At 44.5% G+C, this 23873-nt stretch overlaps 1 protein-coding gene across 1 annotated transcript in view; it reads right to left on the bottom strand.

Annotated features, from left to right (window-relative positions):
* The window catches only part of FHIT (fragile histidine triad diadenosine triphosphatase), a 1046044-nt gene that overhangs the window by 630389 nt on the left and 391782 nt on the right, over positions 1-23873 (bottom strand). Inside the window, exon 5 of the mRNA XM_053378360.1 lies at positions 16788-16916. Within this exon, the coding sequence (XP_053234335.1) occupies positions 16788-16890 (103 nt within the window). The 5' untranslated portion in view covers positions 16891-16916. The remainder of the gene's footprint in view (positions 1-16787; positions 16917-23873) is intronic.

The raw sequence follows: 23873 nt of genomic DNA, 5'->3' as shown, positions 1-23873 counted from the left end.
AACCCTCTGGATGAAAATAATTTGACAGACAAAACCAGAATCTCAAACCTGGTGCCTTCCAGAAGTTGTGGAGGTCACATGCATGGTACCCAAGTCTCCATTCTCCATCCTAGTGAGCAATTTTGTTGCAATACTAAGTCAACCACTTTGTGGTTTATGTCCCTGTGCAAGTACAATGGACAGTATAAGTGGACAGATGATTGGAGGCAGCACACATCATTCACCAAAATAAAATTTTAGCAAATGCCTCAGGATCCTCCTACTCATGTAGAGTCTGGCAGAGTTCTCTCCCTCCTGGCATGTTCTCTCCCTCCTGGTCAGTCATTTGGGAGCTTCAGAAGCTTTCTTCAGCCCGAACATCACAGCAACTGATACCAAGAGGCATGAGCACACTTACGGAACCTGCAGAATATTGGCTGTTCGAGTAAAAGACTCAGCAGCACAGCAGTTTGGCTAAACTACTTTATTTACATATTGTTGGAACAGTCTGACTCAGCTCCTAGCTCTTTCTCATCAGACAGCAAAGAGAAAGAACAAAGGGCAATAGTCCCACGTCACGGAACACAGTAATCCAAACATCCTGTCTCCATCACTTCCCACTAGGTGGAACGAAAACATACACCGTCACGTGATAGAAAACAATCCCATGACTGCAAGCACGGAGCAAGAATCCTAACAGTAGTGAGCTCCACCAGCATCATAGTGTGAGTATGTTCTAATGTGCGTATTTGCAAAGCAATTTCCCCTCATATAGTCCACTTTGTGTGCTATCTTCAGTAATATAGACATATTTATGCTCACTAGATGGATTTTTGTACCTATGACTTGGCTAGAGAACTGCATTGCAAAATTCAGGGACGTGCAAATTTTGAAGGATGGGTGTGTTTCGATTCCCATAGCGTTTCAGGAATTGCGAATTAGGCTAAGTTCACCTTTAAATGCAAACAAGATCAAATTTCTCCCCCATCCCTAAGCCCGCAGCCTATAAATGTACCATCTAATTGAATGTAATTGAGTTCAAATGGCTTCAGCACCCAAGATAATTATGCTTCCTATAAACACTTGAATTCAAATGGCATCATACTGAGCCATTGTCTTCTGGGTATCACTCAGCTTGTGGTCTTTCCTCTTAGGCCAGCCTTGCTAGTCTTGTAGGAAATCAGAAATATAAACCTTTCTGTGAAGATATTCATCTCTTGCTTAGTGTTTATATAAATTTGTTTTCTCTAAAATGTTTGCACTGCCTCTCATTCCATGATTGAGGCAGCTTACATCCAGGGTTAAAAATTACAACACTCACTACTAATAAGAACAGTAAAAATAAGATAGCCACCGTCCTTCTTTTTGGCTTACTTGTTGATTGAGCCGTAACCCTACTGTTACCCTCCATATATCGATGGACTCCCATCAGCCCCAGCCAGCATGGCCAGCAGTTGGGAATGATGCAAGTTGTAGTTCAACAACATATTGTCAGGATGTTATCAGTCCAGGAAAGTATAAAGGCAAGGAAAAGTTTCTTAAGGTCCTTTTTTATTTCAAACTTTACAGAGAGAGGCTATAGAACCTAGCCTCTTGGATAACGGTGTTGTCCCAAGTGAATTTCCACCCCCTTGTCTCTCCCACTTCCTCATTCATCATCATCATCATCATCACCTCCTCTACGGGTGCCACCAAGTGCCTTCTGTCTTTGAGCTCTTTGCTCTCCTACTTTTAAGGTTCGCCGGGTTCTGGGAGATGGAGGGTCTGGAATGCTTTCTAATGACAACGTGTCAGGCAGCTGTTGCTCTGGCTCTCCCATGATTTCCCAACTTTCCCCCTCATCTGCCTGAGCTGCAACCTCCCTCAAACCATTGTTGTAAATCTATACTGCCTTCCTCTTCCTGCTCCCTGGAAGGGTCAGGATTTGAGGGAGGCAGTTTCCACCCTTCCTCCTCTGCCCAGTCCCTGACACATATGGACAATGCCATGTTAGCAGCCCCTAGGCTAGACCATACTGGGACAAATGGCTCAGTCATCTGACCTGGTATATGGTAGCTTCATGTGTTCATGTGGTATCATTTAATGGCGACATTAAGGAAGATACCAGACTCCTCAACAATTTTACTCATTTATGACCACTAAAAAAATGAGAAATTATATATACAGGCTACAATTGTTCTGAAACTTTCAAAACCAATGGTTTGTTGTTGTTGTTTTGGGGGTGCAGAGAAATAGTTGCACATGTTTCTTTCCCCCAATCCTCAAAGAGCTCAATGCAGGTATATACATTTTCAGAGTAAGAAAGGATTACCAGGAAATGCAGGATAGTAGCATTTTTCTTTAATCCCTCCTCCCACTATTTTTTGTTTTGTTTATTTTTTACTCATAGAAATTTTTTTGCTCTCTTGAAGGAGTCTACAGCTGAGGGTGCTGCCATGTGTTCTGAGAATGTGGCATCAGTCTAGATTAATTATGGGTCTCACAGATGGTGGCCTCCACAGATATCATTCTTCTGTAGGGATGGATGGATCAACCTATATTTGTCCCATGTCAGTTTCATTGGTACTGTCATAGATCCATTCAATCTGCTTTTTTGCAGACTTTCCACCTGCTTCTAAATTGTGCGAATTTTGTAAGCACACTTCTTGTGAAATTAGTTTTCCAACAATTCACTCCACAGATATACATTTAGTACAGAAAATACATATATTTGCGCACTCTGTTTTAGAACCAAAACTGTACATTAAAATCTGCAGACATGGTTAATGGGACAGACCACCATGTTCTGACCTGCAAGCAAATTCAGACTGAACTTTTGTGTTTTTTTACGGATCTCTATTCCTATAAAGGTATCCACAAAAAAAGCAATTGCAACAAATTACCTTAAAAATCTGCTGGTTTGTTGTTGCTGTTGTTTGTAAATTTTACTTTGATAGTATCCAAGAGTAAGCTTTTGTATTTTTCTGAATTTTCTCTACCTTCAATGAAAATTTCATACCATCTTAGCAAACTCTGAGACACTGACACTCAGAGTTATATAATAACTCTGTTATATAATAACTCTGTAACTGAGAACCCATGGTACAATATGGGGGGATGCGGTGGGGACTCACACACAGAAGATGGTAGCCAATAGCCAGCCATTCAGCCAGCCAGGATTGATGAAAAGCAAGTAGCAGGAAGTGCTGTTTTTCTAGAAAAAGAGGTGCCGGAACTCACCATGAACGCCTCCCATTAGCTCTTATAATGGCAATGGTGCCCACCTGAGAGGTGCCAGAATTGAGTTCCAGTGAGTTCCGGCTGGGGGGGGGGAGTCCTGGTAGCAGATATGGTTGGTCTGAAGCAACATGACTGAGGAAAGTTCTCAGTTAAGAACTTGACCACAAAGGAGGCAGTTCTTATACTTGGAAACTTTGTGGAAGGGAGCAGGGAAATGCCACCTCTGCCTTAGGGGCTCTGGATCAGGAAGGTCTAGGTGACTAAGTCCACAATTGGTGTCAATGTTTGCACCTGGTGTCATGTGAACAGACTCAGGTCCCTCTTGGACATCTGTGTCTGGTCATTGCTCAAAGCAAGAGCCATGGCAACACATTGATCTTATTAGGCCATAGGTACCATCTAGACAAGTACCACCTACTTCTCCTCTAACAATTCTCATTTTCCTCTTTGGGGGAGGTATGGATTTTGATTGTCAAGTAAGTAGGTATTTCATGATACTGCATTAAACAGTAAAAGGAAAGTGTACACAGATGCTGGTGACTGGTCTCCAATCTTCTACCCTAGCTCACATAAATGAAAGATAGTTATACTCCCCCCCCCTTTCTCTCTCTCTCTCTCTCTCTCTCTCTCTCTCTCTCTCTCTCTTTATTACCTGTGGAGCTTTCTGAGCATGTATTGCAATTCAAGGCAAACACCTACAGCTTAAAGATATATTTATCCCAATAATTTTAAAATAATAATTATTATTACATGTTACATAGAGAGCTCTTACGAAACTGATAGCAATTTCTCTTGATGACAAAAGATTTTTCTTTCTCTAGGCAACAACAACAATTACAAGGCAACGAAGGCTTCCACCTGTATTTTAGAAACGTTCGTAAATGTTTTCAGAAAATGAATCTACTTTTTATTCTTCTTTTTAAAAATACAACACACTACCTCTGTACTCGCTAAAATTACAAGGTGGGATACGTATTCATCCAGCCAATCAAACACTCAAAAGTGTCAGATCACATACACACAGTGTGGAGTGGGTTGGCACTGCCCCAGTGGCCCTGTTCCCAACACAATAGGCATATGTACATATGCAAAAGTTATGTACACACAAAAATGGCAAAGCACAGGTTCTGTGTTGGCTCTGTTCAAACATGGTGATAAAACACATGCAGTTTGGAGGGAGCTGATACCTGCATTGCACTTTCCATGTATTGATTAAAAACTGTATGGAATGTTGTCCAGGTGCCATTGTAGAATGGATAAGGGCTTGTAAAAGTAACTTGAGCCCTGGGAAGATGGAGGGACAGTTGGTGAGTGGCTCCCATATCTGGGAGATTGAGCATCCACCAGTCCTGGAGGCTGGGTGGGGTTGCATAGCATGGGGTTTCTCCTAGATCTTGGGGGGAGTCCCTGTTGAGAGCCCCAAATGACTCAGATGCATGACTTACAACTACTAGAAGCTGAGCATTCAGAGTAGTGGACCCAAGCCTGTGCAATGCCCTCTCAGCTGAGATTAGACAGGCACCCACCCTCCTTTGCTGAACTTCAGTCACACAACTAAGACTTTCTTGATCCTGTAGGCATTTTAAGGTAATGTTACATACTATGATGATTGCTTATTGAAACAAAATTTCCCTGTTTTCTGTGAATCATTGCTTAGAAATGTGAATAATTCAGCAATATAGAAATGTCTTAAATAAATAGTTTGAACAGAACAGAAGATTCTGCTCCTACAACCTGTTTTTCTTCCGGGGCAAATTTGTTCAGCAATCACTTTTCCTGAGGTCCAGCTTCTAACATACCCATTGGAGTGCAAAGCCTTCACTCTAGGCAACCAATCCACTTTGCTAAAAATGAACAGGTGACTTACTGAGAACAACAGAGAGGATAGGATGCATCCAGCACTGCCATTGTTCAAGCAGAGCAGTGGTGTAGTGGTTAAGAGCGGTAGACTCGTAATCTGGTGAACTGGATTTGCGTCTCCGCTCCTCCACATGCAGCTGCTGGGTGACCTTGGGCTAGTCCCACTTCTCTGAAGTCTCTCAGCCCCACTCACCTCGCAGTGTGTTTGTTGTGGGGGAGGAAGGGAAAGGAGAATGTTAGCCGCTTGAGACTCCTTCGGGTAGTGATAAAGCAGGATATCAAATCCAAACTCTTCTTCTTCTTCCCCTTCCTCTCCTACCCTTTCAACCCCCATTCACCCTCAAAAATCTGTTCTACACTTAGATCATCTGCCTGTGCTTTTGGAATCCAAGATGCAGATGGAGATCTGCTCTAGAATTAGTGCATATGTAACTAAAAGTCTCGGAGGTTTGTTCTTTCCCACGTGCTCACAACTTTTCTTTACAGCCAAAGTAGGCCAAAAAGTTCTTTTAGAAAATCCATTCTAATTTTTAATGCATATATTGCAAGGGTCACAGTGTCCTCAATGAATCACAATAAAATTGTTTGGTCCCAATAACATCCTGCTCATTGTTCCACTTTGGATAGGCTCCTCTTTTCAATAACCAGCTCAATAAGCTGTTGAAAAATGCTGTGTGTGATATAGCATTGCTTTAGAAATGATGTTTGTCTCTGTCATTATGCTTTACATTCAATCAATTTACAAATGTTGCACTGCTCCCTCTTTATGCTAGTGCTCCTTATGGCATCCCCGAGCAGAAACCCAAAGATCAATACTATGTCGGCTGAAAACAATAGGACATAACAAATGAATAATTTTATTTACAATAAAAGCCCTGGTCCGCAAATGGATTCTATTAATGTTCAAATTCATTTTTCATGCTTTAACACAAGTTGAAAGCGAGAACCTTATACTACAATAAGAATACAACAAGGAGCATTTAAAAAAAAAACCTATCCTCAAGAAGAAGAACAAAAAGAAAGCTCAATAATGGTTATATTTATTGTGAGACACAAGCGGAACACATGCAAAGCTGTGTAATAATGGAAGTAAATGCTTGAATAAGAACAGCAGTGCAGCCTCAAATTACTCATATCGGTGCAAAAACAAAAAACAAAACCCACAGTAGTGCTTTAGTGAACAGAACTTTATTGCAAAATTATCCTGGGCTGCACCCAGCAGGGCCCATCACTTGTTGCTTGGCAACTTGGGTTCCTGCACAGACACCCCACTCCATCTAACAAAGGAGTATGAGGAAGGCTTAAGTGGAACCTAGACATGAAACCTTGCTATAAAAAGGTAAAGGGACCCCTGACCATTAGGTCCAGTCGTGACTGACTCTGGGGTTGTGGCGCTCATCTCGCTTTATTGGCCGAGGGAGCCGGCGTACAGCTTCCGGGTCATGTGGCCAGCATGACTAAGCCGCTTCTGGCGAACCAGAGCAGCACACGGAAACACTGTTTACCTTCCCGCTGGAGCGGTACCTATTTATCTACTTGCACTTGATATGCTTTTGAACTGCTAGGAGGGCAGGAGCAGGGACCAAACAACGGCAGCTCACCCTGTCGCGGGGATTCGAACTGCCAAACTTCTGATCAGCAAGTCCTAGGCTCTGTGGTTTAACCCACAGCGCCACCCGCGTCCCTAACCTTGCTATAGCTGGCTTCAAAAAAGCCCAAAGCTCACAGGCTAGGATAGGGTACAAGCTCATGTGTATGTATGTGTAGAAGGTGCTTTCCTTAGCTCCCCTCATCCACAATAATAACTTTATCTTTGCTTGTGGTTTCCAAGAGTGGAACATTTTCTTACAGTTCTGCACCCAGAAAGGTTCTCCTCCAAGGTCAGGCAGGTTCATTCTGATGAGGAACAACAAGGACAAACACAGCTCCCTTAACACAATTCATGTGCCCTTCCACTCGCTTCAACACATGGATGGAAACAAGGCAGGCCCAAGACATTTTGGCACCTGAAGCAACCCGCAAAACCACAAACCCACCAGAGAAGAAGGGGCGAGTGATGATCTACACCGTGAACAAGGAGTGGGGAGAATAAAGATCTACACTGGGATCTACTGCCTCTGGAGATCCTGCTGCCTGAGGTGGTTGCTACTCTCTGCCTCATGGGCGGGCCGGCCTTGAGTGGAGAGATGGAACAAACAGGAGCCATGCTCAGAGGAACCAAACCACACCAGGCAAATATCAGATGGGAAACTTCGGACTGTCCTCTGTAAAGTAGGACACATGGCCATGCTAAGCAGCACCAACCACAGGGGAAAACAGCCCACGTGCTTTGTTGCAAAGGAAATTTTAAAATCAGCCCACACCTTAATTTATTCCAAAAGTTGCATTAATAACTGAAGAGAGTGTGACTCACACCTTTATTTGTATCAAGCAATGTCGTCTGCCCTGCCAGTATCATCAGATTCCCTCTCTGGCAGACGTGGGAAGGAGGGAGGGCATCTTGCCAGCGGCACTTACACAGGAACAATGCCACGCAGGACAAACCTCCTCCTGGTGTGGCTCCCAGCTAATCCTGCAGCCCCAAACCTAATCCTGACTTTGACTACAACACAGATGAAGGTGAGGCACAGATGCAGTTTCCTATGCCACTCCAGAGAGCAAGGCACACTTGAGATGAGAAACAAATAGGGTATGCTTTGTGGGAGCTTAAACAGACTTCGTATTGCTTTAGAGAGGATCAAGATCAGGGCTGGCCCAATACATTTTGTGGCGCCTGAGGCGAGACACAACATGATGCACCCCCCCCAACCAGGGAAGAAGGGGTGGGAAAGATCTACAGCACAAACAATGGTCGGGGGGGTGTATAAAGAGCTACATTGGGAACTGCTGCCTCTATGGATCGTGCTGCCTTAGGTGATAATAATAATAATAATAATAATTTATTATTTGTACCCCGCCCATCTGGCTGGGTTTCCCCAGCCACTCTGGGCGGCTTCCATAGAAACCAAAAATACACTAAAATATCACAGATTAAAAACTTCCCTGAACAGGGCTGCCTTAAGATGCCTTCTGAATGTCAGGTAGTTATTTATCGCTTTGACATCTGATGGGAGGGCGTTCCACAGGGCAGGCGCCACTACCGAGAAGGCCCTCTGCCTGGTTCCCTGTAGCTTTGCTTCTCGCAATGAGGGAACCGCCAGAAGGCCCTCGGTGCTGGACCTCAGCATCCGGGCAGAACGATGGGGGTGGAGACGCTCCTTCAGGTATACTGGGCCGAGGCCGTTTAGGGCTTTAAAGGTCAACACCAGCACTTTGAATTGTGCTCGGAAACGTACTGGGAGCCAATGTAGGCCTTTCAAGACCGGTGTTATATGGTCTCGGCGGCCGCCCCCAGTCACCAGTCTAGCTGCCGCATTCTGGATTAGTTGTAGTTTCCGAGTCACCTTCAAAGGTAGCCCCACGTAGAGCGCATTGCAGTAGTCCAAGCGGGAGATAACCAGAGCATGCACCACTCTGGCGAGACAGTCCGCGGGCAGGTAGGGTCTCAGCCTGCGTACCAGGTGGAGTTGGTAGACAGCTGCCCTGGACACAGAATTGACCTGCGCCTCCATGGACAGCTGTGAGTCCAAAATGACTCCCAGGCTGCGCACCTGGTCCTTCAGGGGCACAGTTACCCCATTCAGGACCAGGGAGTCCTCCACACCAGCCCGCCCCCTGTCCCCCAAAAACAGTACTTCTGTCTTGTCAGGATTCAACCTCAATCCATTAGCCGCCATCCATCCTCCAACTGCCTCCAGGCACTCACACAGGACCTTCACCGCCTTCACTGGTTCTGATTTGAAAGAGAGGTAGAGCTGGGTATCATCTGCATATTGATGGACACCCAGTCCAAACCCCCTGATGATCTCTCCCAGTGGCTTCATATAGATGTTAAAAAGCATGGGGGAGAGGACGGAACCCTGAGGCACCCCGCAAGTGAGGGCCCAGGGGTCTGAACACTCATCCCCCACCACCACTTTCTGAACACGGCCCAGGAGGAAGGAGCGAAACCACTGCATAACAGTGCCCCCAGCTCCCAGCCCCTCTAGACGGTCCAGAAGGATGGTATGGTCGATTGTATCAAAGGCCGCTGAGAGATCCAGCAGAACCAGGAAACAACTCTCACCTTTGTCCCTAGCTCGCCGGAGATCATCAACCAGCGCGACCAAGGCAGTTTCAGTCCCATGATGAGGCCTGAATCCTGATTGGAAGGGATCCAAATGGTCCGCATCCTCCAGGCGTGCCTGGAGTTGTTCAGCAACCACGCGCTCAATCACCTTGCCCAAGAATGGAAGATTTGAGACTGGGCGATAGTTGGCCATACTGGCCGGGTCTAAAGATGGTTTTTTAAGAAGCGGTTTAATGACCGCTTCTTTCAGCGGATCTGGGAATGTTCCCTCACAGAGGGAAGCATTCACCACCCCGCAGAGCCCATCGCCCAGCCCTTCCCGGCTTGCTTTTATTAGCCAGGATGGGCAAGGATCAAGGAGACAGGTGGTTGGTTTCACGCGTCCAAGCAGCCTGTCCACATCCTCGGGGGTAACGAGGATCACCTCACCTTGCCTCATTCATGGGCTGGCCCTGCTCAGGATACATTTAGATAGCACCTGTGCTCCAAATTTGGAGACAGCGCAGAACCAGCCTCCCAGTTGGATTACTGCAATGTGGTTATTATGCCTTGGACTGCCTTGAGGCAGCTCGGAAGCTTCAATTGGTGTAGAACAGGCATAGGCAAACTCCGGCCCTCCAGATGTTTGGGACTACAATTCCCATCATCCCTGACCACTGGTCCTGTTAGCTAGGGATGATGGGCATTGTAGTCCCAAACATCTGGAGGGCCGGAGTTTGCCTATGCATGGTGTAGAATATGGGTACGATCTTTTTGACTGGCAAAAGCCAACTGCATGCATATTACTCCAACTTTACAATAACTTAATTGGCTGCCTCTTTGCTCCCATACCCAATGTGAGGTGCCAACATTTGCCTTTGGACCAAAATTAAGTAATCCACTTCACACGGACAAGGTGATTGTAATAAAATGTTAGCAAAAATTAAAACTATACCATCCCCTTAAATGACAGCAAATTAAACAATAACAGCCAATACATCTTCAAAAATACACAAAAGGGCTAGAGACTGTTAAACAAAATATTGTTTGAGCTTAATATTACCCAAGGCTGCTAATAGTATTGCATGGAAACATATGAAAGAAAATGTGAAGCAAATCACAAAGTAGGATACTCAGCAATGGTTGGAAGAATCAAGGGCCTACCCTATAAGGTACACAAAAAGTACTAGGTGCCTCAGCCCTTTTTGACTGGAAGTTCCACCATTTTGATATAAATTTTGTATTACTTTGTGATCCTTTGCTGTCACTAGATGCTTAGGGGGCCTTGGTGGCCTTGGAGGGGTGCAAAACAATACACCCCAAGAGTGTCCTTCGTCGCTCCTCTCATAGCTTCAGCAAGCATGCGTTCAAGGCAGCAGCCACTTATTGACACCCCCCCTCTCGGTGAAGCCTCCTCCAGCCAGCAGCTTTTGCAGAAATAATAATAATAATAATAATAATAATAATAATAATAATAATAATAATAAACAATTTATTTATACCCCACCCATCTGGCTGGGTTTCCCCAGCCACTCTGGGCGGCTTCCAACAGAATATTAAAATACAATAGTCTATTAAACATTAAAAGTTTCCCTAAACAGGGCTGCCTTCAGATGTCTTCTAAAAGTCAGATAGTTATTTTTCTCTTTGACATCTGGTGGGAGGGCGTTCCACAGGGCAGGTGCCACTACTGAGAAGGCCCTCTGCCTGGTTCCCTGTAACTTCGCTTCTCGCAGGGAGGGAACCACCAGAAAGCCCTCGGCACTGGACCTCAGTGTCCGGCCAGAACGATGGGGGTGGAGACGCTCCTTCAGGTATACTGGACCGAGGCCGTTTAGGGCTTTAAAGGTCAGCACCAACACTTTGAATTGTGCTCGGAAAATCAGCTCCTCCCCTTTCGCTTCCAGCATCCTCCCAGTCACCAGGCAACCTCAGTTTCAAAAGGGTCCTGCAAAAAGCACTCCCCCCCCCCCCCCGTGGCGACATCACACCCCCTGTAATCCCGGCAGTCTCCCCCTTTCTTGTCTGATGCTGAATGTCTCGCCTTTTGTCAGGGTAATGACTGTGTCATCATCTGCCTTTGTTCTTCGATGGCACCTCTCTAAGCCAAGCTCCTGAGAAGACTGTCTTGACTTCAAACCCTACATTTACTCATTTCAGAAATTATGGGGAGAACCTGGCACCCAGGAATTTTAGGGGATCCTTGCCCCCCGCAAACCTTTCTCTTTCACAGCAAAGCCCCCACTAGAGATAGAATTTGCTATTGTGAGACTTGTGCCTTTATTGTATTATTCACTTCATGTCATGTTTGTCAAAAAAAAGACACCTACACAATCATTGCATAACAATAGCATGAAGGTTAATTATTTCCTGACTTGTCTTTCAGCATAATTTATCTCCAAATTATTTCCCATCCACCTTGCTCTTTCCACACCTTTTTGATCCTTGTTGGATCACATAAATTCATTGTGCATCAGTCGTTCTGCTTACTCCTTTTCCACAGCTCTGCTCAGTTCCATTTATTTCATTTCTCTCGTTTATTCTTCATTCAACAAACATCCAACAGCATCAACTTCCCAGCAAAAGGCCTTTTAAGCCCATTGCGCCTGACCACCAAATCTCTTGGGCATACAAATGAGAACCTTAGAGTGTCTCTCGAGTTCTCTCTAAAACATATCTCAAACAACTAAACTCTTGGTTTGACCCTGCAGGATTAAGGGATTATTATCAGAGGATAATGGGTTGTGTAAACATGTGCAATCTGACCACTAAGGTGTCTGAAGCTCAGCTGTTTCCCCAAGAGATCCTGCCCTTTTTCATGTTTATAAAAGTGCCTTGCTTCCAGGACTTCTGGCAAATATTATATTGAAGCAGGAAAAACGTATGAATTTGCACGAAGACAAAGTACTAGTGTGAAGAAGACACTTTGCTTTGTGGTAAGGGGCTCGGTTTAAAACCTTTGGAAAATTCAAGGATGCATCAAATAATCTATCTATATAGTGCTCAAAGCCAAGAGAGACCTCTGAATGATGGTTTCACAGAGCCATCTTTGGAAAGCAAGGGGTTTCTATAAGAAGATCATTGGTTGCTTTCTCTCCTTCAAAGGGACAGGGAGCGAAGGCCAAGGAACTTTTGGAAGCATGGTTAAGAAAGCCTTCTCCGCTTAGAATATGTTTCAGGAATCTGGAAATCTAGGTTCTAGCCTTTCAAAACCATATAACCTGATTTTCATTTAATTGCTTTTCTAGAGCTCAATCAAGCTTCTTGCAACCCCTGGTAACAACAACAACAACCAACTTCTAGCAGTTTTGAGCAGGTGTCTGCAAAGGGAGAGAATAAAGAATAAAGCTCCCATTCAGGCTGTGGTCACGCCTTGCTCTGCAACCCCATCTTACCCCCATTGTGAGGGAGGACAATGCCAAACAAGGATCTTTGCTGTTACTTCCCATTGGCTTCATCTACCTTTCCTCGTACTGGCAGGCACAAGTGTCCCCCACTTACATTCGGGGGGTAGCTGCACATATGTGAAATCACATAAAGTAGGGAGCACCCTCTAAAAAGCCCCTAAGTGCCTATTTCCCTCTGCTCTCCAGCTCTATCTAGGGGCTGTATCTCCAATCCAGAGCAAAATATATAGAGTTGAAGCTGGGGCTAGCTGGGGGAAGTGCAGGAAAGCGGTGGTTGCTTCTGTGCTACCTTGCATGTCAGCTGTTAGGCAGGGAGGCGAAGCAGCCAAAACAAAGCCCTGTTGCACCTCCAATCTCTTCAGGGCTTCCTCCATTCTCACTGACATCCTCTTTGGGCTCTGGGAAGGGTCTCCTCACAAACCATGAAGACTTCCCAGCACTCCCCTGCCATCTTCTGTTATGATTCTATTTATCTATTTATTTCCCAATGTGTATGCGTACGCGCAGTCACACGCAAGTAGAACGCGCATAAGTGGAAAGAGGGATGCCTTATTCCAATCTCATTGGCATTGTGCTATCCTAACACAATCCTTATATATGTCACACGGCATGAGAGATCAAGGCACAGATTTGTGTTACAGGAGCAGCACAAAGGGGAAACACAATGACCGTAGGCAGACACAAGCAACATCTCAAAAGTATTGCCTGTGAGAGTTTAGGGGGTCATTTTGCAACCACTAACCCCCACAAAGCCAGGTAAATTTTTACAGGTGAAAACTTGGCACAACCTTGGTTCCCCCCCACCCACTGTATTGTTGTCTGCCCCCAAGCTTTTCAGAAGATACAGTCTATGAATAATATGGATAATTCATAACCATGGAGACATAAACTAGTTTACCTAATATAGGATATCTGATAGCCTAGCTGAAGTATGAATTATGAACAACCCTCACAGGGTTGTTGTGGGGATAAAACGAGGAGAGGCAGCCCCATGTATGCCCCCTTGAATTCCCCAAGTGATATTTGTTTATTTGAATGTAATAAATAAATTCTGCTCCCGTTTCAAAAAGCCAGCAAAAATGAATCAGAAGAGCATCAATATGGCTTCTTCATTATTCTGAAGAGCCAAACCAACCAACCACTAAGATTATGCAAGGGAAAGAATATCAGAAATCAAGTTTAGGAAAGGGGAAATGGTTCAGGGAGCAGCTACTATGACTCCAACACTGGGCTGCGTATCTTCTTTAAACAAGAGCCTCCCTATAAACATTGAATTGAATTTAAATATTTCAAGTAAAAAGGTAAGGTAAAGGACCCCTGGACTGTTACGTCCAGTCAAAGGCGACTATGGGGTCCAGCGCTCATCTCACTTTTCAGGCCGAGGGAGCAGGCGTTTCTCCACAGACAGCTTTCCAGGTCATGTGGCCAGCATGACTAAACCGCTTCAGGCACAACGGGTCACTGTGATGAGTGCCAGAGCGCATGGAAACGCCGTTTACCTTCCTGCTCCAGCGGTACCTATTGATCTACTTGCACTGGCATGTTTTCATGCTAGGTTGGCAGGAGCTGGGACTGAGCAACGGGAGCTCACCCCGTCACAGGGATTCAAACCGCCAAGCTTCTGATTGTTAAGCCCAAGAGGGTCTGTGGTTTAGAGCACAGCGCTACCCGCGTCCCTATGTCTTAAGTACCAGTGCAGAAACATGTGGTTTAATGTGTAAACCCAACCCCTGAACAAAGCTTAATACAATGAAAATTGCACAAACACCCCAAAGCACCGTGTTGCAATGAACTGATGTCTTCCACAACGTCCTGCATGTCTCTGTTTGCAGTGGTTTGCACTACAGAGCCTTTCCAGAATATAAGCCGTGCTGTAGGAATAATTTCACAATCTAAGTCTCTCTTCCCTCCTCCCAGCTCCTTTTTTAAACCTGGATTTTTCAAAACATACAAGTTAATTAACTTGACATCCAAAGTGAATTGGCTTTTAAACTCATTCTTTTTGTCTCTATCTTGCCGAAATTCAAACACATTAATATTTCATTGTCTGCTAGGAAATATATGTATGTATAAGTGAGTCAGAAACCAAGCAGATGAAATTATTGCTATAAAGCCCGGGGAATACACTTGTTGTTGCCAGGTCAGATGAAGGCAGCTTTACACAGCTCTTCTGCAGTCTCTCAGTAGCATCACACTTCATTTTACATAACCATGTTTCGCTTTCAGCATTGTAATGACAAACAGGCAAGAAGGGCAGAGTCAGGGTCACGGTAAGTGTGTGTAGGGTTGCCAGTTGGTCACTATCATCTCAGGCCAACCACGGACCACTTTGGGGGGGAACTATGTATGCCCTCTGGCACCCAGTATCCTCCAGCTATTGCTCCAAGCAGCTGTGGACCACCATTTTGGGGTCACCATTTCCATTTCCCCATAATGTCCCAGAGCAATACATCTGCTTTGCATGCAGAAGGTTCCAGGTTCATTCCCCAGACTCTGGGAGACACCACTGTCTGAAAACCTGCAAGCCATTGCCCGTGAAAGTAGACAGTACTGAAGCATATAAGCCACTGGTCTGAGGCAACTTCCTATGTGTGCTCTGGAGGGTTGTAGCAAATGTCAACTGGTAGCTTTTAGTTGCCTGCTGTCAGCTAAACCCATGGACCATGGCTTCCCTTGTTCTGTGGAACAGCATTCCTACTATCTGCACTTTCTGGAAACAACTGAATATATTTTTTTGTTTTGCCAGGCTTCCCCAGATGGGTAAATGGGAGTACACTTTGTCTGGGTTTTAGTCTTGTTTTAAATGTAGGTGATATGTTTGAGGGTTGTTTCCCAATTATATTTTATTAAGTTTCAACATTTTTAACATATTCAGTCAAAACTCAATTTTGTCTTTTCTCTTACTTTTGATATGTTTTGAGTTTCTAACTGTTTTGAATCCTCTTGTGTGTAAATCTCCTTGAGACGGCTTGTTTAGAAGGCGATTAATAAATCAGTGATGATGATCAGCCAGTGCACCTAAGAAAGGTATGGCTGGATCAGAACAAAGGCCAATCCAATATTTGTGTTTTCTGTATTGATCATCCATATGCCTCTGGAAAGCCTATAGGCAAAACATGAAGGTAATCTCCTGCTACCATTCCCCAGGTACTGATATTCAAAAACATGGAGCCTCTGGTCCTGGAAGAAGCATATAGCCATCATGAATAGTAGCCACTGATAGCTTGAATATGGACTTGATAGATCTCACTCCAACCTTGCCTGGAAGCAGCTCTCTATGGTCTCATGTCTTTCCCATTAACTGCTACCCGAGTCCTTTTAACTCTTCTGCATCCAAAGCAGGTACTCTAGCACCAAACTATGATCTCATCATCAAAAAGCTGTAGATCAGGTTTTCCCAAACTTGGGTCTCCAGCTGTTTTTGGACTACAATGCCCATCATCCCTGACCACTGGTCCTGCTGGATAGGGACGATGGGAGTTGTAGTCCCAAAACAGCTGGAGACCCAAGTTTGGGAACCATTACTATAGGTGGATCTTTCCTGACATGAGCAATCAGCGGTTCTATCTGTTATTGTTTTTTACTTCCCAAACACAGACATATTAATGTCCAGAAAGGTCTCCAACCAGATTATTTGCCTCGTTGGCTACCAGAGAAGCAAGGAGTTTAAACTTTGGCACTGCTGTGCTTGGCATTTGGACACCTTAAGAGACTTGTTACATTTTAATTCCCAATGCCAGACCTGGGTCACATTTGCTTAGACCAAAATATTTGTGGGGTGGGGGGAAGCAAAATAGGCTGCACAACAAGGCCGATAACGTGACAGTTAAAAACAGGAGCATCTCGGAGACACTTTCCAGATCATTTTTTAAAACAAGGAAAAGGGAAAGAGAAGCAAAGAAGCACCACCTGTTTATTTATACATCTTCTGTGGTGAAAAGGTCAGAAGAAAATTCACCTCTAAGGTCACTGTTGCTAAGCAACCGCTTTCAGAAGTTCTGCAACACCGATCAAGCATATTATGCTCCACTGACTGGCTTCAGAATAAATATGAGTAACATCTTACCTGCTCTTTAGTGGGGAAAGGGGCTCCTTCTACTCCGGCGGAGACAGCCAAGGTTCCAGAAATGGACTGTTATGCAAGATGCATGCAAACCAAAGGGAAAAAAGGATACGACCCGGAACCACAGGCTTCCGGTTCACAAGTGCAAAGGATAGTTCCGTCTTCAGAAACACAACAGAAGGTTTGATGAGGTGCTGCCCAAAACGGAACGACATCTTAATGCCCTTTTATGCGCCTGGACCTGTGGAGGAGAATTAATTGAAATCATCAGAACAGTCGATGGTCTTAAAACATAAGGCAAATGAGATCATTGGCAACATTTCAGAGAACAGAAAATGCACAGAGTTGCTTTTGGTCACTGCAGCTGAATGAACACTCTGATTTTCCCCCTTGCTTTTTTATTACTAAGACTGCATACAAACAATACAGTAAGCACATGGCTTCCCTCCAAAGCCATGGTTCCCAACATGGGGCACACGCCCCACAGATGGGCAATTTGATTTTTAAGGGGGGGGGAATGTGAAAGCTGGTTTAGACCAAGTTAATGGCCTTTTAGGCTTCCTCCACGTGAATAGGAGTTCACTTTTTGAATAATAAGAATTGTATGTCACAGGGGAAGGGGCATCAAGATTTTAGAGATGCTTAGGTGGGGCATGGCCAAAAAAAGTTTGGGAGCCACTGCTCTAAAGAATTATGAGAACTGTAGCTTAGCCCTCACAGAAGTACAATTCCCAGCACCCTTAAACTACAGTTTCCAGGATTCTTTGGGTAAAGCTGTGTGCTTTAACTATACAATATGCAGTACACAGCCTAAAATAAGCCTGTGTCTTGCATGGGTTAGGCCTATCAACATCCACCTGCAAGCCTTTTAATTGATGTACCACCCACTGTAGCTGCAACACCTTCTGGAGACCACAGGCCATGGGGCAGGTGGGGCAAAAGTGAATGGGACAACAGATGTGACTGACTTTTGCACAACAGAAGTCAGGGGTCTCTCCTTACACACGACCTTCTGCTCTCCATCCAAGAAAGCAATATATGCACAATTCAAGCATGCACTGCAGCTACATAAAAGCACTGAAGGAAGGATCAGAGCAGGGCTACTGAGGGGCGTGGCTTGGAGATAAGGGGTGTGGCCTGTGAAGTATTCCAAGGGCCCTTTGGAGAGGTCTAGAGGGCTGCATTTGGCCCCCAAGGCTGAGGTTTCCCAGGAGAAGATGTGTGAGCAAAATTCACACAGCTGCCCCATCACGGCTGCATGATGATACTCAGGTATATGAAGTAAGCAGCAGCTGCTGTATGTTGTCTGGAATATGGGGGAAGATGTGGCGGTGATGTGTATTTTGGTTTCTTTTCTTACCTATGGGACCACCTCTCCTGGTATGTCCCACAGAGGAACTTACGATCTTCAAACAAAAACATCTTGGAGGTCCCAGGCCACAGAGAGGTTAGGCTGGCCTCAACCAGAGCCAGGGCTTTTTCGGCTGTGGCTCCAATCTGGTGGAACGCTCTGCCACAAGAAACTAGGGCCCTGCGGGACTTGACATCTTTCCGCAGGGCCTGCAAGACAGAGCTGTTCCACCAAGCCTTTGGCCAGGGCACAGCCTGACTCCCTCCTTTGGCAATCTACACAGAACTCTAGCCCAATGGTTGCCATCAATTTGATTTGAATTAATTTTAAAAAGAAATGATTTTAGAATGTTGTATTATTTTATTGTTGTTAGCTGCCCTGAGCCCGGCTTCGGCAGGGGAGGGGCGGGATTTAAATAAAAGATTATTATTATTATTATTATTATTATTATTATTATTATTATTATTATTTTAAGTATGGCTTTTGTTTCCTACAATTTTTTTTTACAGGAAACCCCATACCACAGTAGCTCTGCCCTCAGCTCTGCCCTCCTCCTTTCCTTATTTACACTGTGAAAGCTGAATCAGATTGGCAATATTTTTTAAACGGGAATGTCAAAAAAGCTTCAATAGCCAGAAAGAAACCACTTACCGACATTGAAGAACAGGGGAGTCGTTTCGGGGAAGGGGAAGGGGAGAGACAAAGAGCTAACACCTCTAAAACAGATTTACGGAAGGAGAGAGCGTCAGGCTCAGAAAACGCATTGGCAGAGCTGAAGGTGATGCTTCCTCCCGTACTCCAAAAATAATAAACACTTCTAGCAGAAAGTCGGTGACCTTGGAAATAAAGGCAAGATCTGATGCTTCAATAACCAAAGCTCCAGGGGGAGAGAAAAGTGATGACCCGGTGCTTTTTATTCCAACTATCTGGCTGAATTACTAGGGACTAGAGTGCCAGTGGGACCCCAGCCTGTTTTAACAGTGGCTCTGAGATTCACTCAGGGTGGTGATGGGGGGGGGGGGAGAGAATAATAATAATCAAATCCCACTCCAGAAGGTAAGGAAATAGGATGCTGTGAAATGCTTGAGGTTTTAGAAGGCGACAAATATTGAGAGGAGCAACCGGAAAGGTTAACCTTGTGTCTCAGCGGCTTGCAATTCATGCAGCTTGTATGGGTGGGCAGCTCTAGAAAAAGGAAAGTTTTGCTCAAGTTCAAAAATACAATTCATTTTGTTTCTGATGATGATGATGATGATGATTTATATATTGCCTTATACCTGGAGGTTTCAAGGCAGTTGACAGAAAATATCAACATAAAAACCATAATATATAGAATCAAAATAAAAACAGCAAGCCAATAACAACCCCCCTCAAAAAAGGGTATCAAATCAACCAAAGGCCTGGTTTAAAAGGAACATTTTTGCCTGGCGCCTAAAGGTGTATAATGAAGGTGCCAGGCGAACTTCCCTGGGGAGAGCATTCCACAGACAGGGAGCCACTGCAGAGAAGGCCCATTCTTGTGCTGCCACTCTCTGGACCTCTTGAGAAGGAGGCACACGAAGGAGGAACTCAGGTTTGGATAGGTTCATATGGGAAGAGGCAGTCCTTGAGGTATTGCGGTCCTGAGCCTATTCAAACATAGGGCCATCCTGACATCCATCTTTAAGCAAATGCCAGTGTTTATACATCATCTCCCACATCTTACTGGTGTGATTGTCATATCTGAATGGTACCACCATCCTTCCCTATGAGAACCCAGAGTGCATGTGGCCCCTTTCTTGGCCTATTAGACCAGGAGGCTTGGGCTCTTTCTCCCCTTATTATTATTTTCACAATTCAGGTGCAATTTGAATGTAATACTGAAGAAGGCCCATCTAGGGTTGAGAGGCATTTGGATTTTGCCACAGATTGTTAGTAGTTGCTGATTGTTCTCTTCCCGTGTAATACGATACTTCTTGCTTATTTATGTGTATGTCAGATATATTGTTATAATATATGAAAAGCTGATTTAAAAAAAAAATCCCCACCCTACCTTTTGTACCTAGCCATGATGGCTTGGCTCTGCCTTCACAGACAGAAGCAGCAATGCTTATGAATACCAGTTACTGGAAACCACAGGAAGGGGAAATGTTCTTGTGCTCAAATCCTGCATGTGGCTTTCCCTAAATTATTTGGTCAGCCACTGTGAGAACAGGATGTTGGACTAGCTGAGTCATTGGTCTGATCCAGCATCCTCTTTTTATGTTGCATCTGTAATTCTTAAGAGTCCCCATGGAACTGTCAGAAAAGCCTGACAATTATAACTAAATGTCAAACGAGTCTGAACACTTTCATGAAAATCCAGATGTTATCTTCATTCCTATCATTTTCCAGCAAAGTACATTTACCATGGACACGGGAACTGATGTTTGATATAAGCTCCATGACGCAACAAACTGAGGCCTGTTAGTTCAGAGATATGATTCTCTGATCAGGTGCAAGAACACCCCATTTCACATCTCAGACAAGCCCTTGCACAGGAGGAAAAAAGAGTTGTACCATTAGAGGTACAATCTGTCAATCGAAGCGATGCAAAATGGCAGAACTGCAAAATACCCACCAATCTCATTGCATTTGTGCTCTCATGACAGACAGAGCTCCCCATCAACCTGATGCAGAGCAAGAATTATACGAGTCTAGGTTGGTCTGCAGTTGTCTTTTGATCCCCATCTACTCAGCATAGCGGTGACAACCAGATGTGAGACAACAAGGGACTGGACCCCCGTCCAGATGTGGGGAGTTTATTCAGTGCACAGATGCACCTCTCTAAAACAGTCTGCATTGGTGATTTCATTACTGTCAGTAAATCTTTGATATCTGGACTTCTTCACTTTATAGAAACAGTTTCCCTCTGCTACCTTGACAAGAAACACTAATTAGTCATTATGCACCACTTAAATTATCTTTCCCCCCCTAACCTGTAAGGAAGGGTCATGTTTTTGATACATTTATGCCATCCTTTGCATAATGTTTTGACAATGCCAACTGTCTTTTTATGTACTGCAGAGCTAATTTATATCTAGAGAATATAAATTCTCTGTTTTTCCTACACCCGCCCTGTCCAAAAATAGTTGGCCTTTAAAGCAGGACCACATCAAGACCAGAACAATTTAGTAGAATCTTCTAAAGCAAACAATCAGCAGAAGATCACATAGCGCAACTCTTCCTGGGCTGTACCACTCCAGAATACAGGTGGTAGTGGTGAAATCTATGATGCATGCAGCAATTTGAATGCTTTACCATACAAAAAAGACTCCATTCCTACAACACTATTTATTTTAGCTCTGTGCTTCCTTCAAGGAGCTCTGGAGATAGTCTGGGTGATAGAAACATAAGAAGAGCCTGCTACATCTGGCCAATGGCCCATCGAGTCCAGTATTCTGTTCTCATAGTGCCTGCCCAGATGCCTATGTGCCACCAGCCTAAGGTCGCCCATTGAGATTGATGGCTGTGAGGTGATCTGACTAGCATGCTTGGAACAAAGGGCAGCCAAATAATATTGGTTGGCCAACTCTACATTCAGATTTGTGACCCCGTGAGGCACGTTTTGGCAAAAAATAGCATCACCACAGAAAATCGGGTTAAGGAGATGAAGGAAGGAACTTGAGGCAGATAACAGGTCAACTAAAGTCCCCACAGAAGATGGACTAGCATAAAAAACAGCAAATTCTGGGATTACAAAACTCTCGGTCAAAGAACTCCAGGATGATCTTCTCAGGATCTGGCCCCAAGTGATGGCATTCTCTTTCCTAAGAGGCCTGCCTCTTTTCCTCTCCTTTGGCCTTCCAGCAGATGGCTAAAAACCTCACTAATTTCAAAAGGCATTGGAGAGTACAGTTATGGGCCCAATTGTGGCTACCATCCGCAATAAGGGACGCGGGTGGCGCTGTGATCTGAACCACTGAGCCTCTTGGGCTTGCTGATCGGACGATCAGCGGTTCGAATCCCCACAATGGAGTTAGCTCCCGTTGCTCTATCCCAGCTCCTGCCAACCTAGCAGTTCAAAAGTATGCCACTGCAAGTAGATAAATAGGTACCACTATGGTGGGAAGCTAAACGGCGTTTCCATGCACTCTGGTTTCCATCACAGTGTTCCGTTGTGCCAGAAGCAGTTTAGTCATGCTGGCCACATGACCTGGAAAGCTGTCTGTAGACAAATGCTGGCTCCCTCGGCCTGAAAGCAAGATGAGCGCCACCACCCCATAGTTGCCTTTGACTGGACCTAAAAGTCCAGGGGTCCTTTACCGTTATCTTTACCATCAGCAAACCTAATTTTGGAAGGGTTGTAGCTCAGACGGCCCCCAAGCCTGTGGATGCCTTCCCACCTGAAACCCTGGGAAGTCACTGCTAATCCATGTGGGCAATATAGACCTGTTTATTGGCTGTCTTATGTGGTTTTAGTATTATCTTGCATTATTGTCAATTCCCACCCCAATTTGATTACAGTGGAACCTCAGGTTAAGTACTTAATTCATTCTGGAGGTCCATACTTGACCTGAAACTGTTCTTAACCTGAAGCACCACTTTAGCTAATGGGGCCTCCTGCTGCCGCTGCACCGCCGGAGCACGATTTCTGTTCTCATCCTGAAGCAAAGTTCTTAACCTGAAGCACTACTTCTGGGTTAGCGGAGTCTGTAACCTGAAGTGTATGTAACCTGAAGCGTATGTAACCCGAGGTACCACTGTATTCCTTATTGTTACATTCCATAGTTTCAATCCATAAACCACCTTGAATCTCATGGTAAGAAGTGGGAGGGGGCAGATTTAAATAGATAACTGGAAGCACCATCTGATTTTGCAAGTGTTTCCCACATTCTGATCCACTTTTCCCCCCTTTCGCTCACAGATGTTACGTGCCATGTTGCTCTTCCTTTTCGAAGGGGACAAGCAAAGTGGGTTGTTTTATGTCAGAGCGTAACTGAACAAAACAAGAGCAGATGTTTCAACGGCACCTTTGAATGCTGTTGCAAGCTTGCTTATACTCAGGCTTAAACACTCTCAGAGTGCTACCTCCTGAGGAGAAACAAAACAAAAAGACAAAACATGTTCAAGCTTTACTTCACAGTTCTAAACATTCAAAACCCTCCAAGGAGACACTGCTCTTGCCAACATTTATAGCCAAGATATTGGATGAGACACTATAAAGTAGGCCAGCGACTACCTATGTGCAAGAATATCGAAGGCTGCTATTAGTTTCCTCTGTGTTTCACATATGTATGCCAGGGGGAAGGGAGGAGAGGAGGCAGTGATTTCACAAGACAATGTTATAAAATATCTGGGATTTGTCATTTCAAACTGGTAAATGTCAGCCTCTTGGCTAATTACTTAGTTCCATACACTCCCACTGGTTTTATTTTTTTAAAAAAGAACCCAAAGTTTTAATTGGGGGTGGAATTAAACACATAATATAAGTGCATTCATTTGTTTAATAGGCTTTATTATGTTGTTTTTCAAAAGATCACCTTTAAAATGGCAAATCGAATGTTCCGGATTTTGGCAGGAAAACATATGCAGAAATGCAGATGATTTGACACAGGCTGCACCTACAGAAGTAAAATGTGTCTTCGGCAAAACGCTGTTTATTGCTAAATTCGTTTTGCTCTTGACATTTTCTAAGATGCACTATTTTGCCCTTTGGTCTAACAAAATTGTTGCTTAAAAACGTACCGCTAGCCATTTTTACCTCTCCTAAAAGGGTTTGATTATGTCAAAAAGTGACATTTCCAATCAGTACCTCTATGCTCACAGGCACTTTTGGTGTAATAATGTGTAATGAAGGCGAGGCACTCAGGAGCAAGCTCTTATTCT

Source organism: Podarcis raffonei, chromosome 2, assembly GCF_027172205.1.
Source record: "Podarcis raffonei isolate rPodRaf1 chromosome 2, rPodRaf1.pri, whole genome shotgun sequence".
Classification (NCBI taxonomy): domain Eukaryota; kingdom Metazoa; phylum Chordata; class Lepidosauria; order Squamata; family Lacertidae; genus Podarcis; species Podarcis raffonei.
Note: the sequence above shows the minus strand (reverse complement) of the source record. Positions and strands in the feature narration are given on the sequence as shown.